The sequence below is a fragment of the Acomys minous genome, assembly GCF_964271855.1.
Source record: "Acomys minous genome assembly, chromosome: 6".
Classification (NCBI taxonomy): Eukaryota; Metazoa; Chordata; class Mammalia; order Rodentia; family Muridae; genus Acomys; species Acomys minous.
In genome coordinates, this window is record NC_140487.1 from 35,570,841 (window position 1) to 35,589,597 (window position 18,757).

Below are 18,757 nucleotides of genomic sequence, written 5' to 3' on the forward strand. Positions count from 1 at the left end.
AAAAGCAAGTACCAAGCTCAGAGCAGGCTAGTGCAGGCAGCGGGGGAGGGGAGGGTGGGGGGTTCCCTGTGCTTTGGGAAATGCCAACAGTGGATGAAGACCTGGTGGACTCTGTAGCCCTTCAAACACTCTGTATACCTAGAAGAAAGAGCAGTCATCCACTGTTAGTGCCTGTTCCTTAGGACGAATACAGCAAAGCCTTTCCTAAATCACTGAGTTCCTGTGGACCATGGTATGCATTTCAGGGGAGCCCTGCCCAGAGAATGGGAGGAGTCCAGGCTCTGTATCAACCCACCACAGCTCTCCGCGCAGTGACTACGCAACCTACACCAACAGCAACCACGCCGCCCCCAGCAGCAATGCCTCGCCCCCTGAAGGCTTTGCCTCGCACAGCCTGCAGACCAGTGACGTGGTCATTCACCGCAAAGAAAACGAAGGGTTCGGCTTTGTCATCATCAGCTCCCTCAACAGGCCTGAGTCTGGAGCCACCATAAGTAAGTGACTGGTTTGTCTATGTTCCGATAAGGGTGTCCTACTTACGTTTGTTCTAATGATAGAGACACCAGAAGAATAGATCAGAGGATGGCTAAGGGATATACCAAGTGGCCTAGAGGCCCAGGCCACAAAGAAACATAAACCACCCTTATCATAGACTAGGGAAATGTCACTCCTTCCTTAGGGTCAAGAACAGTGCAAGGCTACAACAAATGCCCCCCCAACCCCTCAGCATTATGAAAAGCCGTTAGTTTGTTTGTAAGTAGAATAAAATGAAAGAGAATGGTGTGTGGTCATGTGGCCGTGAGAGGAGGCATGCATTGTGTTCATGGGGGGGGGGGGGGATTGTCTGTTCTGAGAGCTGTTCCAAGAGATAAACCAGAGGTGTAAAGGACCAAGGGGAAAGGTGTTCAGATGGAAGCCTTCAGATGACAAGGAGCTCAGGGTCAAGAAATATGAAGACGACCAGGGTGGCTGTGCTGAAGTAAGCCGGAGAGAATGGCACCGATTTGACACTTGGAGGTGGGCAAAAGCCAGGAGGTGCGGGCTTCAAGTGCACTACCATGTCCCAAATCCACGTTGCGCTCTCAGTCCATGGAAAAGAGTGGAAGGTTTGAGCAGTGCGACGGCTTTCTTTTCGTAACGATGCTTATCTAAAATTAAATGGAGCTGGGGAGAAAGCAGAAGTGGAAGCATAGGACATAGCTGGGAGGCTTCATTTAAAATATCCCCCCGAGGCAGAGACTCTAGGGTCCTCCTCTGGGGTCGCAGGTGTAAGTAGGGAAGCAGTAGATGGATTTAAAAACCTGTGGATCCTTCAATGTTAGTGTTCTAGGGGGTCTACACAACAGAATGGCGGAGGTCAGATCCTCTCCAGCCAGCCACCATTGTCCTCCTTGGTCCACAGCAGAAGGGGGGGGGGGGACAAGAAAATGAGTTGTTTTTCATGTTCCAGTGCTCTGGCCCAATATGCTATGGATATATTTCATCTGAATATAAAAGCATTCGAATTATGTTTGCCCATGCTATGTTCCTAAAATTCTTATAAATTGTGGCTTCCAGTTTATGTCAGGTAGCAAGGCATGTCAAGCAATATTTTTAAAAGAATCAAATTATCAGGAATTAATAAGAGCTCCCCCCCCCCCAAAAAAAAGAGCTTCCATGGTCAGGTTAACATCATCAAAAAGCCTCCCAGAAGCACATGGGTAGGACCGCCCTGTTTAGCATGAGCTAAATTCATGAGAGGAAACTACAAAAGTGTTAAGCCTCAGCCAACATGTGCAGAGGCCAAATTACACATGTCTGAAAGTACAGTTTCATTTTTTTCTTTCTCTTCCTGATAAGCTGAAGAAATAAATCCAGTCTTTAAGCATAAACTCAAAGCAGGATTCTGTCAGGACGATGGATTCACCAAGATTAAAAGGACACAGGACTGCAGATTTTCATGAATTATATAAACGGTCTCCCAATAACCTGGGGAAATGTTCACAGAGCGCTTCCGCAGCCACCTCACGTCATTCGGGTTGTTTATTGCCGCAGAATACCTAGAGAACTGAAAGGAAAATAAAAGTATACTGCCACCATGAAGATGTTAAGCATGTGCTTTAAGTCTCAGCTGTATTTAAAGCATGGCAGCTTTCCTTCTAAGTGTGTGTGTGGAAATGCATGCATGTGCCTTCTCAGCTGCAAATAAAACCCATGGGTAAATAGGTCTGGGAAAACAACGGTTGTGCCAATGCCTACATTTAGTATGTGAGTTTTTCTGCCCAGTGAGTGACTTCAGAAACTAATCATCAACTTTCAAAAGAGTATGATTTTTGCATCACCCTTGAGTATAGAAATATAATCTATTAGTACATGAAGTCTCCGGGTCGCTTCCTTTCATAGATTGATTTCTTTTCAATTTAAGGAGTTCAAAACACAGATTGCCCCATGCTCTGTGGCAAAAGCAGGTATTACACTGATGTCATGTGGCAGTTATGGTATGTAATTTGCAGAATGCAGCTAAAAGGGACCTGGAGCCAGTGCTCTTTCATCCTTAATTTCTAGAATAATTTTGATCTCTATTTTCATAAAGAAATGCTTAGTGCTCTGTGAATGCTAAGGAGCCATCCTTGGGCCTCATATTCATTGTCAATATATCAAAGGTTTTCAGACTCTGGGCATCTGAGACAGGATGATGCCATCAGATACTTTGGGGTCACAGCCATCCGCCCCCATTTCCTGGACTTGTGGTAATTTTCTTTTTCCTGCCTTACCACAGCACCAAAGGTATTTGTTTCCTGTGGCTACTGAAGCTGTTTCATTGGCAGACAAGGGTCACTGCGCATTTGATTGGCAGGTCATTATATGTAGGCAAGCAAGTAGCAAGAGGTTAGTAGCTCAGATACTGCAACCATACTGCTTGGATTGAAAACCTGGCTCTGTCATTAACTAGCCAGGTGACCTTAAAGAAGTCACAGGGCTTTGTTTTCCCTGGTTATTAGGAAATACTTGTTTCCATTTCTTTGCCACAGCTTACCGAATGCTAAAGATCTATATACATGCAAATGTATTAGCTTTCCGTTACTATGACACAGTGTCTTTAGAAAGTCGCCCCCATGGGTAAGAACTGTTCTGCTCACAGAGGTTTCAGCACACAGTGCTTGGTTTCATTATTTTGTAGCCGAGGTAAGACATAGCATTGTGGCAGAAGTGTGTGATTAGAGAATTAGTTCTCATGGTAACTGGGAAGTAAAATAAAAAGGGGAAGAGTCCCTCAAAATGCCCTTCAAGGGCACATCCCCAATGGCCTACCTGCCTTCTAATAGGCCCCAACTGTTTGGATTTTTTTTTTAAGATTTATTTATGTATTTTATGCATGGGTGTTTTGTCTGCATGCATATCTGCACACTGAACAGAGCATAGGATCCCATGGAACTGCAGTGGTAGATGGTTGTAAGCCACCATGTGGGTGCTGGGAACTGAACCCAGGACCTCTGCAAGAACAATCAATGCTCTTAACCACTGAGACCTCTATGTAGGCCCAGGCTCCAACTCTTATAACTCCAGTAACACAGAAGGCTGGTGTGCAAGCCTTTAGCATATGGGCCTTTAGTGGGCATTTCATATCAAAACCAGACAGCAAAGATATTTGTTGTCACGTTTTTAATTAACATGGCAAATTAAAAATAAAAGCTTTCTTTTTATCTTTTTAGCCTTTATTTTATGAGGATAGGTGTTGTGCTTGCATGCGCATCTGTGTACTATGTGCATGCAGTGGCCACTGAGGCCAGAAGAGGGTGTCAAATCCCTGGAGTTACAGGCAGTTGTGAGCTGCCATGTGGCTGCTGGAAATCAAAGCCCAGTCTTCCAGACGAGCTACCAATGCTCCATTAAAAGATCCTTAATGCTGATAGTTTCAGTATCTGTGTAAAGTCGGAGCCATGTCTCTCCATTGACTGATTGACCATTATTATCATTCATGAGGTCTATGTGCATACCCAGCTGTGGCTCAGGCAACCACATCTCTCTCAACCAGATGTGGCTCCTTCTACGACAGTGTCGCAGTGGCTGTGTACAGTGGGCTGATGGGCTGGTCCTCGGCTGTCTCTAGTTCAAAGCCTGAGTCTTTCTGTCCAGGTTTTATTGTGTAGCTCTGCCTGTCCCCATAGGTGTTTCTTACTTCCACATCATGCCAGCTGTCTCACCAGGCATTTCTAAGAAAGGTTTTGGTATAAGTGATTCAAAAATAGCCTTTAGTCTCTAACGTTTCCACAGTTTGTCAAGAATGTTATTTCAGAATTCACGTATATCAGAAGCAAATATAGAAAGCTTGGGCATCAGTAGTAAAGGCTGTCAAATTAATTAAAAACTTAGATATAGACCCATAACGAGTTGTTGTGACCTCCGACCTTAAAATTATTCTCATGGTGACTTTGTAACTGTAACTTTGCCACTGTTAGAAGTTGTAACGTAAATATCCAATTTGCAGAATGGTCTTAGACAACCCGTGTGAAAGAGTCATTTGACCTCCAAAGGGCTCATGACACACAAGTTCAGAACTGCTGATTTAAAGCATGGTCCCTTAAAAGCATGAAAATCCAAGTGAAATCTTGAATGTAGAGGCTTACACTTTTTCCCACAGACCACACAGCCACTTAAGTAGTTACTTAAAGGCAGGACAGGCAAAAAGTAAAACCACAACACCCTGTCCCTGTGGTCCTACCCTCAAGCAAGGACATTTAACTATGAGAAAAGCAGCAAGCAACAAACCCTCCGGCGTCCCCAGTGCTTCTGTGCTCTGAGTCCTGGGCCCAGCCTCTTCTACCTCATAATTGTATGATGTCATCCCTCATGACAGTCATAAGGTGCTTTGCTAGTCTTGTCCCTGTGTGTAAAGTCCTAGAAAACACTTTTCATTGGCTTAGGCTTTCATTTTAACTTCTGTAATGTCCGGTCTTTGATTGTCTGTTGAAAGTGGCTCTTAACACTTTGAATTCTTTGTCCATCTCAGTCTCTTTCAAGAAATGATCTGACACAGGCACTAAATACTCCAAAGCACCTCCCCTTTGACAGCAGTTTAAGGCCATGTATTCCTCCCATTTTCACATGTGTAAAGCAACACCACATCTATAGTGAACTCAGATGAAAACAAAAATGGCTACTGAAGGCAGAAGGCCACACTTTCCTGTTGGTTTTTAAACAAAATCCCAACTGTTCAATTTTACCAATAAAGGCTTGGGAGCCAGATGCTGGGGTGATAACCTGCTAGCTCAGAGAGGCAGAGAAATCACCCAGCTGACCTTCCTACTTAGCCGACATCCCAGAAGGAAAGAGCCCTTTCTCCATGCTGTCTTAAAAAAAAATCCCTCAAACTGAATGCCCTCTTTCCATTTCCTGTGTGTTTCTCTACCCATCCTCCAGACTTTCTCTCACTCTCTAAGTTTTTTCCCTATGTTCATCCCCTGTCAACTGGTTGCTCTCTCCACCTCCTAACCTATGGTTGACTTTATTTTATCCTGTTTATAAGAAAGTTCTTAGATTAAAAAATGTATGCTATGGCTGAGCCACACCACAACTAGAAACAAGTTTTTCCAGTAGAGAACCTAGGAGTTCATAGTGTGATCAAATAACCTGCAACAACAGTCCACCCCCTTCTCTGCCAAGTTTCACTCAACAATCCTCAGCTGTCATAGCACACCTGTCCCCTTCAGTGTCACACTCCATCCAATGACATCATGGCCCAAGCGTTACTCTAAAGCAAATCCTCTAAAGAGCAATCAACAGTGAATACCTGGTCTTACGCTTTACTTATTTGTTTTGTGACAATAGATTTTCTTTTAACCTATACAATGAGTTTATTCATTGGGGAGAGCTTAGAGAGGATGATTCATACCAACACCAGGGATGTCAAGGTAAGGGGGATTACCATGAGTTTAAGGTTAGCTTAGTGTGGACTACATAATGAATCCCAGATAAACCCGGGCTACACAGTGAGACCCTGTCTCAAAACCAAACAAGCCACAAGTAGTAGATCCAACAGGTGCTGACCCTGGCAACCTGCCCTTCTGTGAGCCACTATAAACTTTAACCTCCCAGTGCTTCTTCCCCCAAAGCCATTAATGGAAAGACATTTAAATCATGCCAGTAGCTAGGAATTAGAAAGTCTCACGCATTTCTTTACTCATTAGTTTGCAAAAACAAGTCTCCTTAGAGAGCTCTGCACCAGCTTTGCAGCTTGAAATGTTCTCTACCCTTAGACAAATCTGCCTGGGATTCCTTCATCAACACAGTGCCTTAGCTCTGGCCTTAGATTATGCCGAGAGCAGCTCACTCGGGAGAAAGGATGGTATTGTTCACACATTAATGTGGATACTTAGTAACAGGAGAAATGGCATGGACTGTAATTGCTGTAAAATACCAGCATTCTCCCAAACACCTGGCTCCCAAATGTTACCTACTGAAGCCACTGCGTTAAAGTCTCTGGAATATTTGGAAACCTACACAATCTTTAAAAGGATAATGATAATTATTGAAATACTACACATGTATTTTAAATAAAACACATTGCTCTATTTTGCTCTTATTATGACAAGAACACGCTGACCAAAAACAATTGGGGAGAAAGGTGCCTATGTCTGATTACCAGCTGCAGTCCTTTATCAAGGGAAACAAAGGCAGGAACTCCAGCAGAGACCATGAGGGAATGCTGGGTCATCCATCTTGCTTTCTTATACAAGTCAAGACCACCTGCCCAAGAGTGGCACCACCCACAGTGGGCTAGGCCCACTCTTTTCAATCATTAATCAAGTAAAATGGCCCAAAACCATGCCTATAAGCCAATATAAAGAAGGTAATTCCTTACTTAAAATTCCCTTTCCCCGGTGCAAGTTAACCAGCAAACCTGACCTTTGTCAACTTGACACAAACACATCATTGTTATACTATAAACCTTTCTTCTTTAGCCTTAAGACCCCATAATATCACAATATAAAATATAGTATAATTTTTAATGTCCCACAGTCTTTAAAACATTCAACACTTCACAAGCCCAAGATCTCCTTTGAAAATCCAAACTCCGTTAGCCATGAGCTCCTGTAAAATCCGAAATAAGTTATAGACTTTCTTATTCCAAGAGGGCAGAATTAGGACACAGTGACAATCAGGCCAAAGCAAACCCTTAATCCAACAGTGTAAGTAACTCAGTGCCTGGTGTCTTAGACACCATGATCTTCTGAGCTTGAGCAGACACACCTCTCTGGCTCTGCCATCCACAGCACACAGTTTGTCTAATAAGCTCAGGCCAACTCCACTCCACACCTGCTTGCTGTTCCTGGTGTCCGTCCTATGGCCCTAGCATCTCCACAGGCCAGAGTCCCCATGGTAACTGAGGCCACACCCTCACCATTGACCTTTCCTGGCCTCTTCAACCATAACACACCGCGACAAACCACAGCTGCTCCCCACGCGCCCTTCATGCCCTCAGAACCAGCTCCACATGGGGAAACTCCCACACACCACCAAGTTTCCCCACCATCCTGAGATGCAGCCCCTAACCACAGCTTCTGTGTACTGACACAAGGAAACACATGACAGAAGATTTTTACCCAATAACGCTGGTCTCCCCACAATCAAAGCCAATCCCCCAGCCCCAGCCACCAGCATCAATTGTCCCCGTAAAGCAGCTTTCATTTCAGTTGTGGTGGTCTCTCGTTAAGCATAGCTGATTCCTCAGTTCAGCTGACTACAAATCGCAGATGGGTAATTCAAAATCCCATACAGATGGCCCTAATAGAGCCTTTGACAGATTCTCAAAACTTCCCTCTGAAATTTTACCAGCCAGGCCTCCATCACCCACCATTTCTCTCAACACTTCTATCTTCCAAGCTCCCACAGAACAGCCCATAACTTTTGCGTATCCAATGGCACCAAACTCTAAATTACTTCCACAAGCCTCCCAGAAGAACAGATGCCTTTCAGGTACGTCAGGTACATCACAGCAATGCCCCCATGCTCCTGGTACAATTTCTTTTCTAGATTGTGTTCTATAGCTGTGATTTTAAAAAATACCCTGATTGAAAGCAACTGAGGAGGAAAGGGTAGAGGTCAACTTACAAGTTACAGTCCATCATGGAGGGAAACCAAGGCAGGAAGTAAAGCAGAGATCATGAGAAAACGCTGCTTACTGATGCGCTTCTTCTGGCTTGCTCGGCTTGCTTTCTTCTCTGGCTTGCTCGGCTTGCCCACCTGCCCTAGAGTGGCAACACCCACATGTTAAAGTTATCTTTATAAAACTATGTTTGTTTTCTTGTTTCTTGTTTCTCAGTTTCTTCCTTAACCCCGCTGTCACACAAATACTTGAGACTCGTATCATTTTAACAAGCTTCACAGCACAAAAACTGAGCCGTTAGTACTCTGCTCTTAACTCTCCAAGCTAAGCTGGCTTCCTCCCAGCATACATCCCGGAGATACTTTAACTTTGTAGCTCTCCTACTCCAACTGCTCCACAGATCTCACCTGGACCTCTCCTGTGGCCTGATCCCTTACTTCCTCCCCAGACCCTTTGGGCTGGCAGGAAGTCCAGCCCTATTCTCTCTCCTGCTCAGCGATTGGATGTAAGCTGCTTTATTGGCATATCAGGGAACAATTGGGGTTCAGAGTTTATACAACACTGAGACAAGAGATTCTCAGAACAAGTCTTGCAACCAGATACGGGGGAGGGGGGGTGTACAGAAATCAGCATTTGAATTACACAATAACCTTGTGCCTTATACCCACAGACACTCCAATAGGCTAACATGATAAAGACAATTCCTCAACTGTAGTTTCCTCTTCCTTGGCGACTCTAGTTTTAGCTGGCATAGACATCTTCCCACATTGACTTAATGCGCTTTTCTGGCTTCATATGGAGACAAGAGCATAAATGGGGTGGAGTTACTAACAACGCAATGAGTTTCAAGAAAGGTAGCCCTTTCTACACTTTTCCATGATAAACGCTTGATCCGAACACCTGAGAACGATTTGTATAGAACTCAGTTCTCTAAAGTCAGACTCCGGGCTAATCCTGAAAGATGGCTTCCCCAACGTCCCTCGCTAGTTCCAGTCCATCAAAAGCTGGTTTAGCTCCTTCCCCATCCCAATACCCACAGTTTGCCAGCTGCCAAGAGGAATATCTCTATTATCTAGTAAATAAATGTATAGAGGCCTCTTTTGGCTGTGTGATAGATAGTCTTACCTTGCTGTCATCTTCACAGCAGTCCTACAAGGCAGAGACCATGGCTTGCACAACTCACATCTCTCAAATCAGCTCAAAAGTCTAACCTCTGCATGGAATTTTGCCTGACTCCTCACTCTTCTCCAAGTGTTTTCCTTTGTTCTTACATAGAGGTTCTTGTGTGGGAGCCCACACAAGTGGTGAACTGCTCTGTGGCTTCCTTCCGTCACTGTATCTTTCATCATGACTTTATTATGTTTGCTGTGCTGCTGATGGGAATGAGCTCGTGTTTTGTTTCTCCCCTCCCTTGATAGTTTTTGTTTTCTTAAGAGCAGGGAAGTGTGCCAGTTTGCATCTTACACAGTTACTAGCAGAATGGTTTTCAAGCATTCTCCCACAACTGATATCCGTAGAAGGAGATGGAATTCTCAGAGTGGCAAGCACTAACCTCACCAGAAATTAGACAGCGAGTGGGTTCCCTTCCAACCCATCTGGCACCAAGACAGAGTTCTGCTACCAGGCAAAGTGACAGAGGATTCATGACAGACGGACCTCTGTGCAAGCCGTTCCCCACCTAGCATGAGAAATCACACTATAATACAATACTGTGGAAGCAAGGCCCCAGAATATAACTTTCCCATCATCACTTGTTCCCTGCCTGGGAAGCTGATTCAGTAACCAGCTCTGAGTTGGGCAGAGCATCAGATGAGGGAACAGTTGAAGAAATCAGACGTGGGGGAACACTGTCTCCCTCCCTGTCTCTCTCTGTCTCTCTTTGTCTCTCTCTGTCTCTCTCTGTCTCTCTCTCTCTCTCTCTCTCTCTCTCTTTCTCTCTCTCTCTCTCTCTCTCTCTCTCTCTCTCTGTCTCTCTCTCTCTCTGTCTCTCTCTCTGTCTCTCTCTCTCTCTCTCTCTCTCTCTCTCTCTCTCTCTCTCTCTCCTGGGCATCCTGTCTGGTCCTAAAGCATGTGGTTTGGAAATCGCTAGTCCTCTAAAGGACCAAGTGGCCTGGGTATGCTCATCTTGGTCTGGCACAGATTACACCTGGTTATCACTGAGTACCGCCTTGGCAATCATTACATGGTCCCAATTGGGAGGATCTTAGCAGCATGCCAGATATCTTGGGGGGAAACTACATACTTTTTCAAATCCTTTCTTCATTTCACAGCCCTGGTGAACAGAGCAAACCACTTCGGTCCCGCAGGTAAAACCTGAATGACAGTATTGCTTAGGAATAGCAACCCAGCTAAGACCAGGATGAATAGGGCCCGGTGACTCAATCCATCTTTTCAATCCCGAATGTGACTAGCTTTGCATCAGTGGAGTGCTCTGAAACGTAAACATTAAAGCATTGACTAACTAAAACAGACATTCCACTCTGCTACCACCAACAAACGTAAAGATCCCCCCCCCTTTTTTTTTTTAATAAATCAAGTCTGCTGAAGAAACAGCACCCTTCTTATTTATTCCCAAGAAGAGGAGCTGTGTGGCCTAGCAAAATACCTTTGAGTGTTCCTGGAATGTTTTTAAGATTCTGAGCTAGTTTCTCCTGTTGTTTGAAAGGAGCTTATGAGTCACAAGTTTCTCCCACTAAGGAATCTTTTCCAGGAGGGGTTTTATTACTGTCTTCAAAGACTTTCCAGGCCACAGTGGAACATAGACACCTTCTTCTTATGTCCAGCTACTCAGGTGTCTTGGAGGCATGTACATGAGTGATGCAGCCTGTTCCCTCTGGGCTTTAGTCATCCAGCTCCTTGCTCCTCACAAGACAGTTCAAGGAGACTACAGCCGAGAGGCCCCTGCGGACCTCACATACAGAGCACACAGGATCACCCTCCAGTGGAAGAGGACTCCTACTCTCTCTCACATGCAAGACAAAGCCTACACCTCATCTCTGCTGAGGACACACACACACACACACACACACACACACACACACACACACCGCCCCTGTATTTTATTTAGGGACTTGTGTTGTAATACCTCCTCTGTAATTGTATTTTATCATTATTTTTCTCAACAATATACTCCATAAAGTATATCAGGGAAACATCCCAATAAAGCTGGTTCCATATGTGGGTTCATTTTAGAAGATATTGTTACGTTCCTCGGTGTCACCATTCAACTGTAACAGGGGTTCCCCTTTAGACTGGGGTAAGCACCATTTCTTCTGGAGGCCCAGTTTCCACCGAAGATTCAGAACATGGCTCTGACCTCCTACCACACCCAAACCCTAGTAAGCTCCCATGACAGCCAATCATTTTTGTGATATCCAAGCTGCATTTGTTCCCCGCTGAATTAATATACACACTTGGCTGGAATCTTTTTCCAGTGGTCAACCAGCCACCCTTCCCTGAGTGCTGAGCGAGGCGGCTCGTCACTCTTAAGGTCTCCCCAGTGCCAGAGAAAAGTGACTAGAATAATCCACGAAGCGATCTAATTTTTCAGTCTGACCTCTGCCAGACCATACTTCTCAGTCAGGGGAGGGTTTGCTCCATGCATGGGCGGGAACCTGGTGGGCTTCCTGGTCATCCTGTCTGTTTTCAAGAGGGAAGTAGCTCAGACCTTCTGCTCCGGTGATGTTCCTCACAAGGTTCTGTACTTGTGGGTTTCCCATGAGCGTGGAGCCTTGCGGGGAGCAAGGACAAACACACATTCGGAAGGCTTTTGCTCTTGTAGTTTCTGGTGCCAATCAGTTGAAATAACATGAGAAAGAACATCCTAACTGGGAAACCATCACTGCAACATTCATTAGGGCTGCTAGATGAAAAACAGGACAAAAAAATAGGTACAATCCCACAGGCCTGGGCAAAACTGAAATACAGTTCAAAGTAGCTCGCTACTGAGAGTCATGTCCCCACTCACTCCAGTCAGTGTATGTGTTCTGACTTCCTGCTCTCAGTAAGATGTACACACAACTATACTGTCACCCTTGAGAGATTAAGGCAGATTCAGGGACATTACATGTGTTTTCTCTCAGACACTGCTAACACATGGCTCGAAGCACTAACCCAGCAGCCTGCAACTGAACCTTCTCCTGCCCAGGAAATATTACCTCCTGTGTATGGCACTAACCTGTACTCACCGGACACATTGTGGCTAGTGTGACTCAGGAGATAGTATCTTAATTGTCCTTAATGTTAATAAACTTTAAATGGCTGTCAGTGACACTGTTTCTGCTTACACCTCTCTGTAGCACTGGGTGTGGCCCTTACTCTCTTCCGCTGCCCAACTAACCCCACCCCCTCACTCCCCTCCCAGCCCTCCCCCCTGGGTGTTCCACTCCCACTTAACACTGTACTGTACTCCTGATGAGCTCACATGACTAGCATTCTCCATTAGCAGCTCCCATTTGGCTCTCAGACTAATGCCAGGACCTGAACAGTGGATGAGGCCTTTCACAATCTGTCCTCTATCCTCTGTCCCAGGGTGCACTGGTGTCGATATCCACCGCCATGTGACTCTGCACAGAACTGACCTCACTAACCCACAGATCTGCCTTGGCAAGTGACAGCACGTGTGGCCATGATGTCTCCCCTCCCTCCACACTGCCACCTGGGAGAGTCCTGCATGTGTTGCCAAATCCAGACTAGCTGGCACTTCCTCTCTGATGAGTCCCAGAGCTCCTCCCACACTATTCCAACTCTTTGCCCTGCTTGTCCGATACCGACAGTTGATCTATAGCTATAACTGCACAAAACCTCTATTTCTCCCTGCTTGTTTCATTTCTCTCCCTAATTTTTAAGGACTGATTTCAATAGAGTAAATCTGTAATCTACAGTCTAATCTGTAGTCTGAGTTTTAAAGAGCACATTTAATTTTACAGCTATTGGCAAAATGAAGTCAGCGCCACACACTGGCCCATCTCCATGAAGCACTGATGCCTTTTTCTGTTCTAAGAGTTTTACTTGAGAGAGAGAGAGAGAGAGAGAGAGAGAGAGAGAGAGAGAGGGAGGGAGGGAGGGAGGGAGAGGGAGGGAGGGAGAGGGAGAGGGAGAGGGAGGGAGGGAGAACCAGACAAAGTCTCTGGCTCTGAGACTCTCCACTTCACACAATGCATTTTAGCTTTGCCAATGTTGTTTCTTGCATCAGTATTTGGGTTCTTTTTAATGACTCCATGGTTTTCCATTGTACGGATGTGCCTTGGTTGAGGGACTCCAGGGTTGCTTCCTGTTTGGAATAAAAACAGATAATGCTGATAAGCATCTTCTTGAAAGTCTCAGTGTGAAAACAGGCTTTGTATTTTTCAAAGAGCACATAATTGGTAAATACTGAGGGGTGGGACTGATGGATGATAGGATGGCTGTCCCAGAGAAGCTTGGATGGGAGTTCTAGATGCCTTCCATCGCTGAAATGTATTTTTGGGCTTTTCTCCTGTGTGCTCATCCCATGTGGACACATTAGCCATTCCAGAAGGCACACAGCAGAATCTCACTTTTACTTTAAATTGTGCTTTCTCCCCAAAGACCAACAACACTGAAGATGTTTTCTTCTTCTTCTTCTTCTTCTTCTTCTTCTTCTTCTTCTTCTTCTTCTTCTTCTTCTTCTTCTTCTTCTTTCTTTTGCCACCTATAGATCTTGGGTGAAGTGTGATCTTGCTCTTGGTCTCACTCCTCCAGGGAATAATTGTCATTTTACCATATGCATATGGGGACTCCTCAGTTGTCTTTTCATTTCTCATCTTAGAGAAATAAAAGTCACTTTGCAATAATGGCCTCATGAAGTTATTGCATAAACTGAGTAGTATGTAAAGTGTTGTGTAGTTAAGAGTGAGAATGCGTGTAGCTGCAGCACTGAGGATGTACGTGCGGGAAGAAAGCATCTATGAGCAGAAACCCAAAGTGAGTTAAAGGCTGCAATGCAAAAAGGGAGGGATGCGGTGAGAAGAAGGAACACACGCGACATCCTCACTCGCTGACATAATTTATGTAACCTCTCAGAGGTCCTAGTACAAGTCGTTTTCAAAGTTAATGTATGGTCACAATCTCCTGGCCCCTGAGCACTTTGCTTAGGGCTTTTTCATATTTGCAGGGTTTTTTTCCCAGTCATGCAAAATTACATCATTTAAGTTGAAACATGCTCTACCCTGTTAGTGAGACTTTGGCTGAAGAGCTGATAAATATTCATGTAATTGAGGGGCTAACGTATTGAAAAGGACAGCTGGCTCAGGAGGGATCGCTTGCCTGGGTTAGGATCTGTTTCCATTTACATTAAGAAAATATTGCGAGAAGTTATTATCTGCCTCGGGGCTTAGGGGATACAATGGAGGGCTGATGCTGGCCCTGATTGCTTCTGACATTTACCTGTTGTAACAGGGAAACCTCGTGATGATAGCCAAGTGCCTTTTTACAGAACACAATTTCGGAGATGGCAGAGATAGAATGTGTGGCACCTATAAAAATGAGAAACATGACTTGTCAGCAGCGCCTGCTTGTAGCCAACAGCCGTCCCCACTAGGCCCGCCGAGAAATTACTCAGAGCCAGGTACACTGATGGGTCTGAAGTCCTCTGTGCTTTACAAGGCTACAGGCGCCGAGGAGAGAAAGTGCAGTTGTACTGAACACTCTAACCTCCCCAAGCCCATGTGGATGAAATATAATTGTATGATATTTACTGAGCACTTGGAAAGAACTCAGCTGTATTTCTATCTTTCAAGGCTATAGGAGACATGAGAATTGTTTTTAGTTTGAATACATAACTGCCTCACATTTTCACTTCAAGTGGGTTCCAAACCTCCAGCTAGTGCCTCCAAAATACTAACTGCAGCAACTGATTTGAGTTATAAAAGATTTTTCGAATTGTTGTTTGACGGTGGCAAGATGGAAAATATGCTCATCACCTCTTATTTCTTAGACTCCACTACACTATAGTAAATGAACGGGTAGGAAAGGGGTCAGCAGGCTTAGGGCAGGGCGGGAGTGGGCTGGGTATAGCAGAGGTTAAAAAGAGGTAGCAGCTTATTTTGCCAGTCAGGGAACAGAAGCAGACGGAGGGACCAGGGACCGCATACTTACTCTTCGTCTCTGGGAACTCAAAGAGGCTCAGAGCTGTAAAAACCTGGGGCAGAATGCAGCACAACCACCATGACCATTAGGTGTGAAGGGTTGGTTTCTTTCTTTCTTTCTTTCTTTCTTTCTTTCTTTCTTTCTGTAATAAAAAAGATCAATAGGGTCGGTAACTGGTTCAGATGGTAAAGAGACTTGCAGCCAAGCTTGATGACCTGAGTTCAATCCCACACGGCAGAAGGAGAGACTAACTCCAGCAATTTGTCCTTTTACTCCACACAGCACCCTGTAGTGGATGTGAGTACACGCACAAGCATGGGCACACACACACACACACACACACACACACACACACACACACACACACGTGCACAAAATCAATCAATGTATACTTAAGAAGTTCTAACTAGAAAAGCAAGTGATCCCAATTGGCTGCCCAAGCCCTGAGTTTTATCCCCAGCACCTCAAAACAAAAATAGAGGCAGAAAAGTAAGCAACTCAACAGTCATAACATCCTATGTTACAGCAAGAATACAGCCATCCTAGTCAGTTTTATACTGTTATTTTAGAATGCTACATACTGGGTATTTTTAATAAACAGAAATTTATTGGAAATTCTAGGGTGAGTCCCAACTGTCTAAACAAATATTTTAATTACATAAAAGCAGAATACTATATATCAAAAAAGCAATATAGTTAAAAAAATTCTTAGATGTTGAAATTATCATGACTGATTTAAAAATTTTTAATATAAGCATTGGGAGATAAAAGCTAAATGAACTCTCACACGAAACACAAGTATGAAAGGAATATTAAAAGAATTGCAGACCAATTCTGGAGGCCGGTATCTAATCAAGAGTTCTAGAAACCCTTAGAAACAGAATGGGAATTCTCAAAGACACAGTGTAATAAGTATTCCCAGCTTTCTAATGGGAACAAGTGATCATAGCAGCCACCTCAAGTGCACTACAGCTGAACCTCAGGACACAAAAGGTACAAAGAACGTAGTTATTAAGTTTTCCCCGTGCCCCTAGAAGAAAGACAAGCGCGTTAAATTTAAGGAGCAAAAAACTCTAATAGGCTGATACTCACTACAGTCATTTCCCGGTACCCATGGAGACTGTATCCAGGTATGCTACCAAACCCCATAGATGCCCAAGCCACTCACATTATAAGAGATGACCTCCACACATCTTTCCCACATACTTCAAACCATCTCCAGATCACTTACAATTCATAGCTCAATATTAAAGCCGTATAAATAGTTGTGATTTAATTTAGGAACAAGACAAAACACGTGATGATAAGGACAGTCTGCATGTATTCAGTACACACATAGCTTTCATTTTCAGATGCTTCTGATCCATGACTGGTTGAATACGTGTGGGCAGAACCCAAGGGTCAAATGAGCTAACTGCAGTAACACTGGGTACTAAATTAAAGAGATGCTGCCTGCTTGAAAATTTCTGGGCAAGACTGGCTCTTCGTCAAGAAGAAGTCACAGCTACCTAGGAGTTGGTGGTATAATATCCAGAGGAAACAAGAAATGCCTTTGTAGTGCCTGTTTTCCCATCCTCCATGTCTGGTTACTCACACCTCATCCACCCACTGACTTGAAGATCATGTTTCCTTGACTCTTAACACCATAATGTCTGGACATACTGTCAGATTCTAAATACATAGCATCAAAGAACGCATAAACTTCTTGAAATATGTATTGCTTTCATGTGGTATATACTAGCCCACTTAAACATAGTTATGGAGGAACATATGCTTCACAGAAGATTGGCAATGAGTGACTTGTCGTGTGAGAATAATTTTCACAATGAGATAAGAAAGGTAAGGTTGCTTTAGGCTTGTTAAATCAGTATATGAAGAATAAAGGGTTAATTTTTAGGGGTGAGAGTCCTGAGTGCTGTATCTGGAGCTCTGTGTGTGTTACATGTATACTCTACCACTGAACTCTACCCCTAAACTCAAGAATATTTAAGAGTATTCTTATCAGAAACTAGCTGAACCACCTTTGCTGGAGATATTCATCGGAATGAAAAGGGCAACCACAAAAGTTTCTGTTCTTTTCTTCACACCCACCTCCCTGGTGATTTTTCTTGATTCCTGCATCATATTCTTATATTTACATATTCCATTGCAGACAGTAAAATAGTGGTGTTGCAACAAAAAAAAAAAAACAGTATGGACATAGCTACATAGGATCAATTATATAATTCTTGGAACCCAGTACAACATGAAAATGTAGGGTCCTTGCTCAAAACTTACTGAGTATCCAGATGGTAACAGCAGACCATAAAACCAAATGTCAGGCTCTCTGAGTGTGGGGACCTGGCTGGCCACACAGGTCACACATGCATGGAATCCACTCTGTCTATAGCCCTATGAGGTCTTTCCAAACACCAGAACCATTTTGGGCCAGTTGTATGTCCTAAGCTGGAACAGTCATACCACAGTTTCTTACTGTTTCTAATGCAATGAGATCTCTTTTTTGGTCTATTACCAATACATTTTCAATACTTAACTAAAAGAACTATTTTAGCTGATGCAAAATAAAAGCATCGGCAGTACCATATGCCATATGATTAATATTGTCTATAGGCGAAGCATGAGTTCAGCTGGGTTCCCAAATTGCCAGTGATGGGCATCCTTCCCATTTGCCTGTCTGACCATCTGCCTATTACCAACTTCAGGGGAACTAAACCATTCGGCCACAAGAGAATGACTCATGGGTGCCGAAGAAATATGCCGTCCTTGAAACACCAGCTGTTCGGTTTGGGACTTTGCAGATCAGTTGGCTACGAATTTCAGGGAAGATGTTTTCAAAATGCTGGCTTTCACAGACTTCTAGAAGAAAGCAAGCCACACAGGCAACTTTTGCTTAATTTTACCATTATTTTTTTTAATAAAAAAAAACATTTTTCCCTTTTCTTCAATCCCCTGATGACCGATACAAACTTCCAAAGGATACTGGCCACTCTTTAGGAAAGGACATCTCGCTGGATGGGTTTGCCATAACAAATATACTAATCCAGGACTTCTAAAAAGAAGAAATCGGAGCCAAGGAAGAGCAAACACGGGCTCAAGTTTCTAGAGATAGGAAATCCATCAGTCACCACCCTAGGAGCTAAGCTAAGGCATCATCTCAGGCAGCTCAGACAGGAAGTAGGCAAGGCATCTCTCCTAGCTTTTCTCCTCCTGAAACTGATGGGCCTCCTCCCCTCTGCCAGCAGTGGTTTTTCTCTAAGGAGACTGGTGTCCCCTCCTCCTCAGAGTAGCCTTTCTTTTCTTCACTGCTCTAATCTACACTTGGACAAAGCACTTTGCCCCTCCTCTCGCCCCCTGCTGCATCCCACCTTTACCATGGGTTTGCTATTTATGAATTGTTTTAAGTATTTCCATGCTTATCTCTGGTCTCCCCAACATGACTGAGTTACTTGGAAACAAATCCATGGGTTGTTACGTTTTCTTCCCCAAAGAGCCTAGCATAGAAACTATTACTAGGAAAATGCCATGCAGACGTGTGTTGGTTGATGCGTTGATGTCCTCCTGCCC

At 44.1% G+C, this 18,757-nt stretch overlaps 1 protein-coding gene across 12 annotated transcripts in view; it reads left to right on the forward strand.

Moving 5' to 3' along the window:
- MAGI2 (membrane associated guanylate kinase, WW and PDZ domain containing 2) overlaps positions 1-18,757 on the forward strand; it is a 1,410,398-nt gene that overhangs the window by 1,283,920 nt on the left and 107,721 nt on the right. For all 12 annotated transcript variants that reach the window (XM_084787254.1, XM_084787259.1, XM_084787258.1 and 9 more), the window contains one exon: positions 246-494. In XM_084787254.1, the coding sequence (XP_084643380.1) occupies positions 246-494 (249 nt within the window). The remainder of the gene's footprint in view (positions 1-245; positions 495-18,757) is intronic.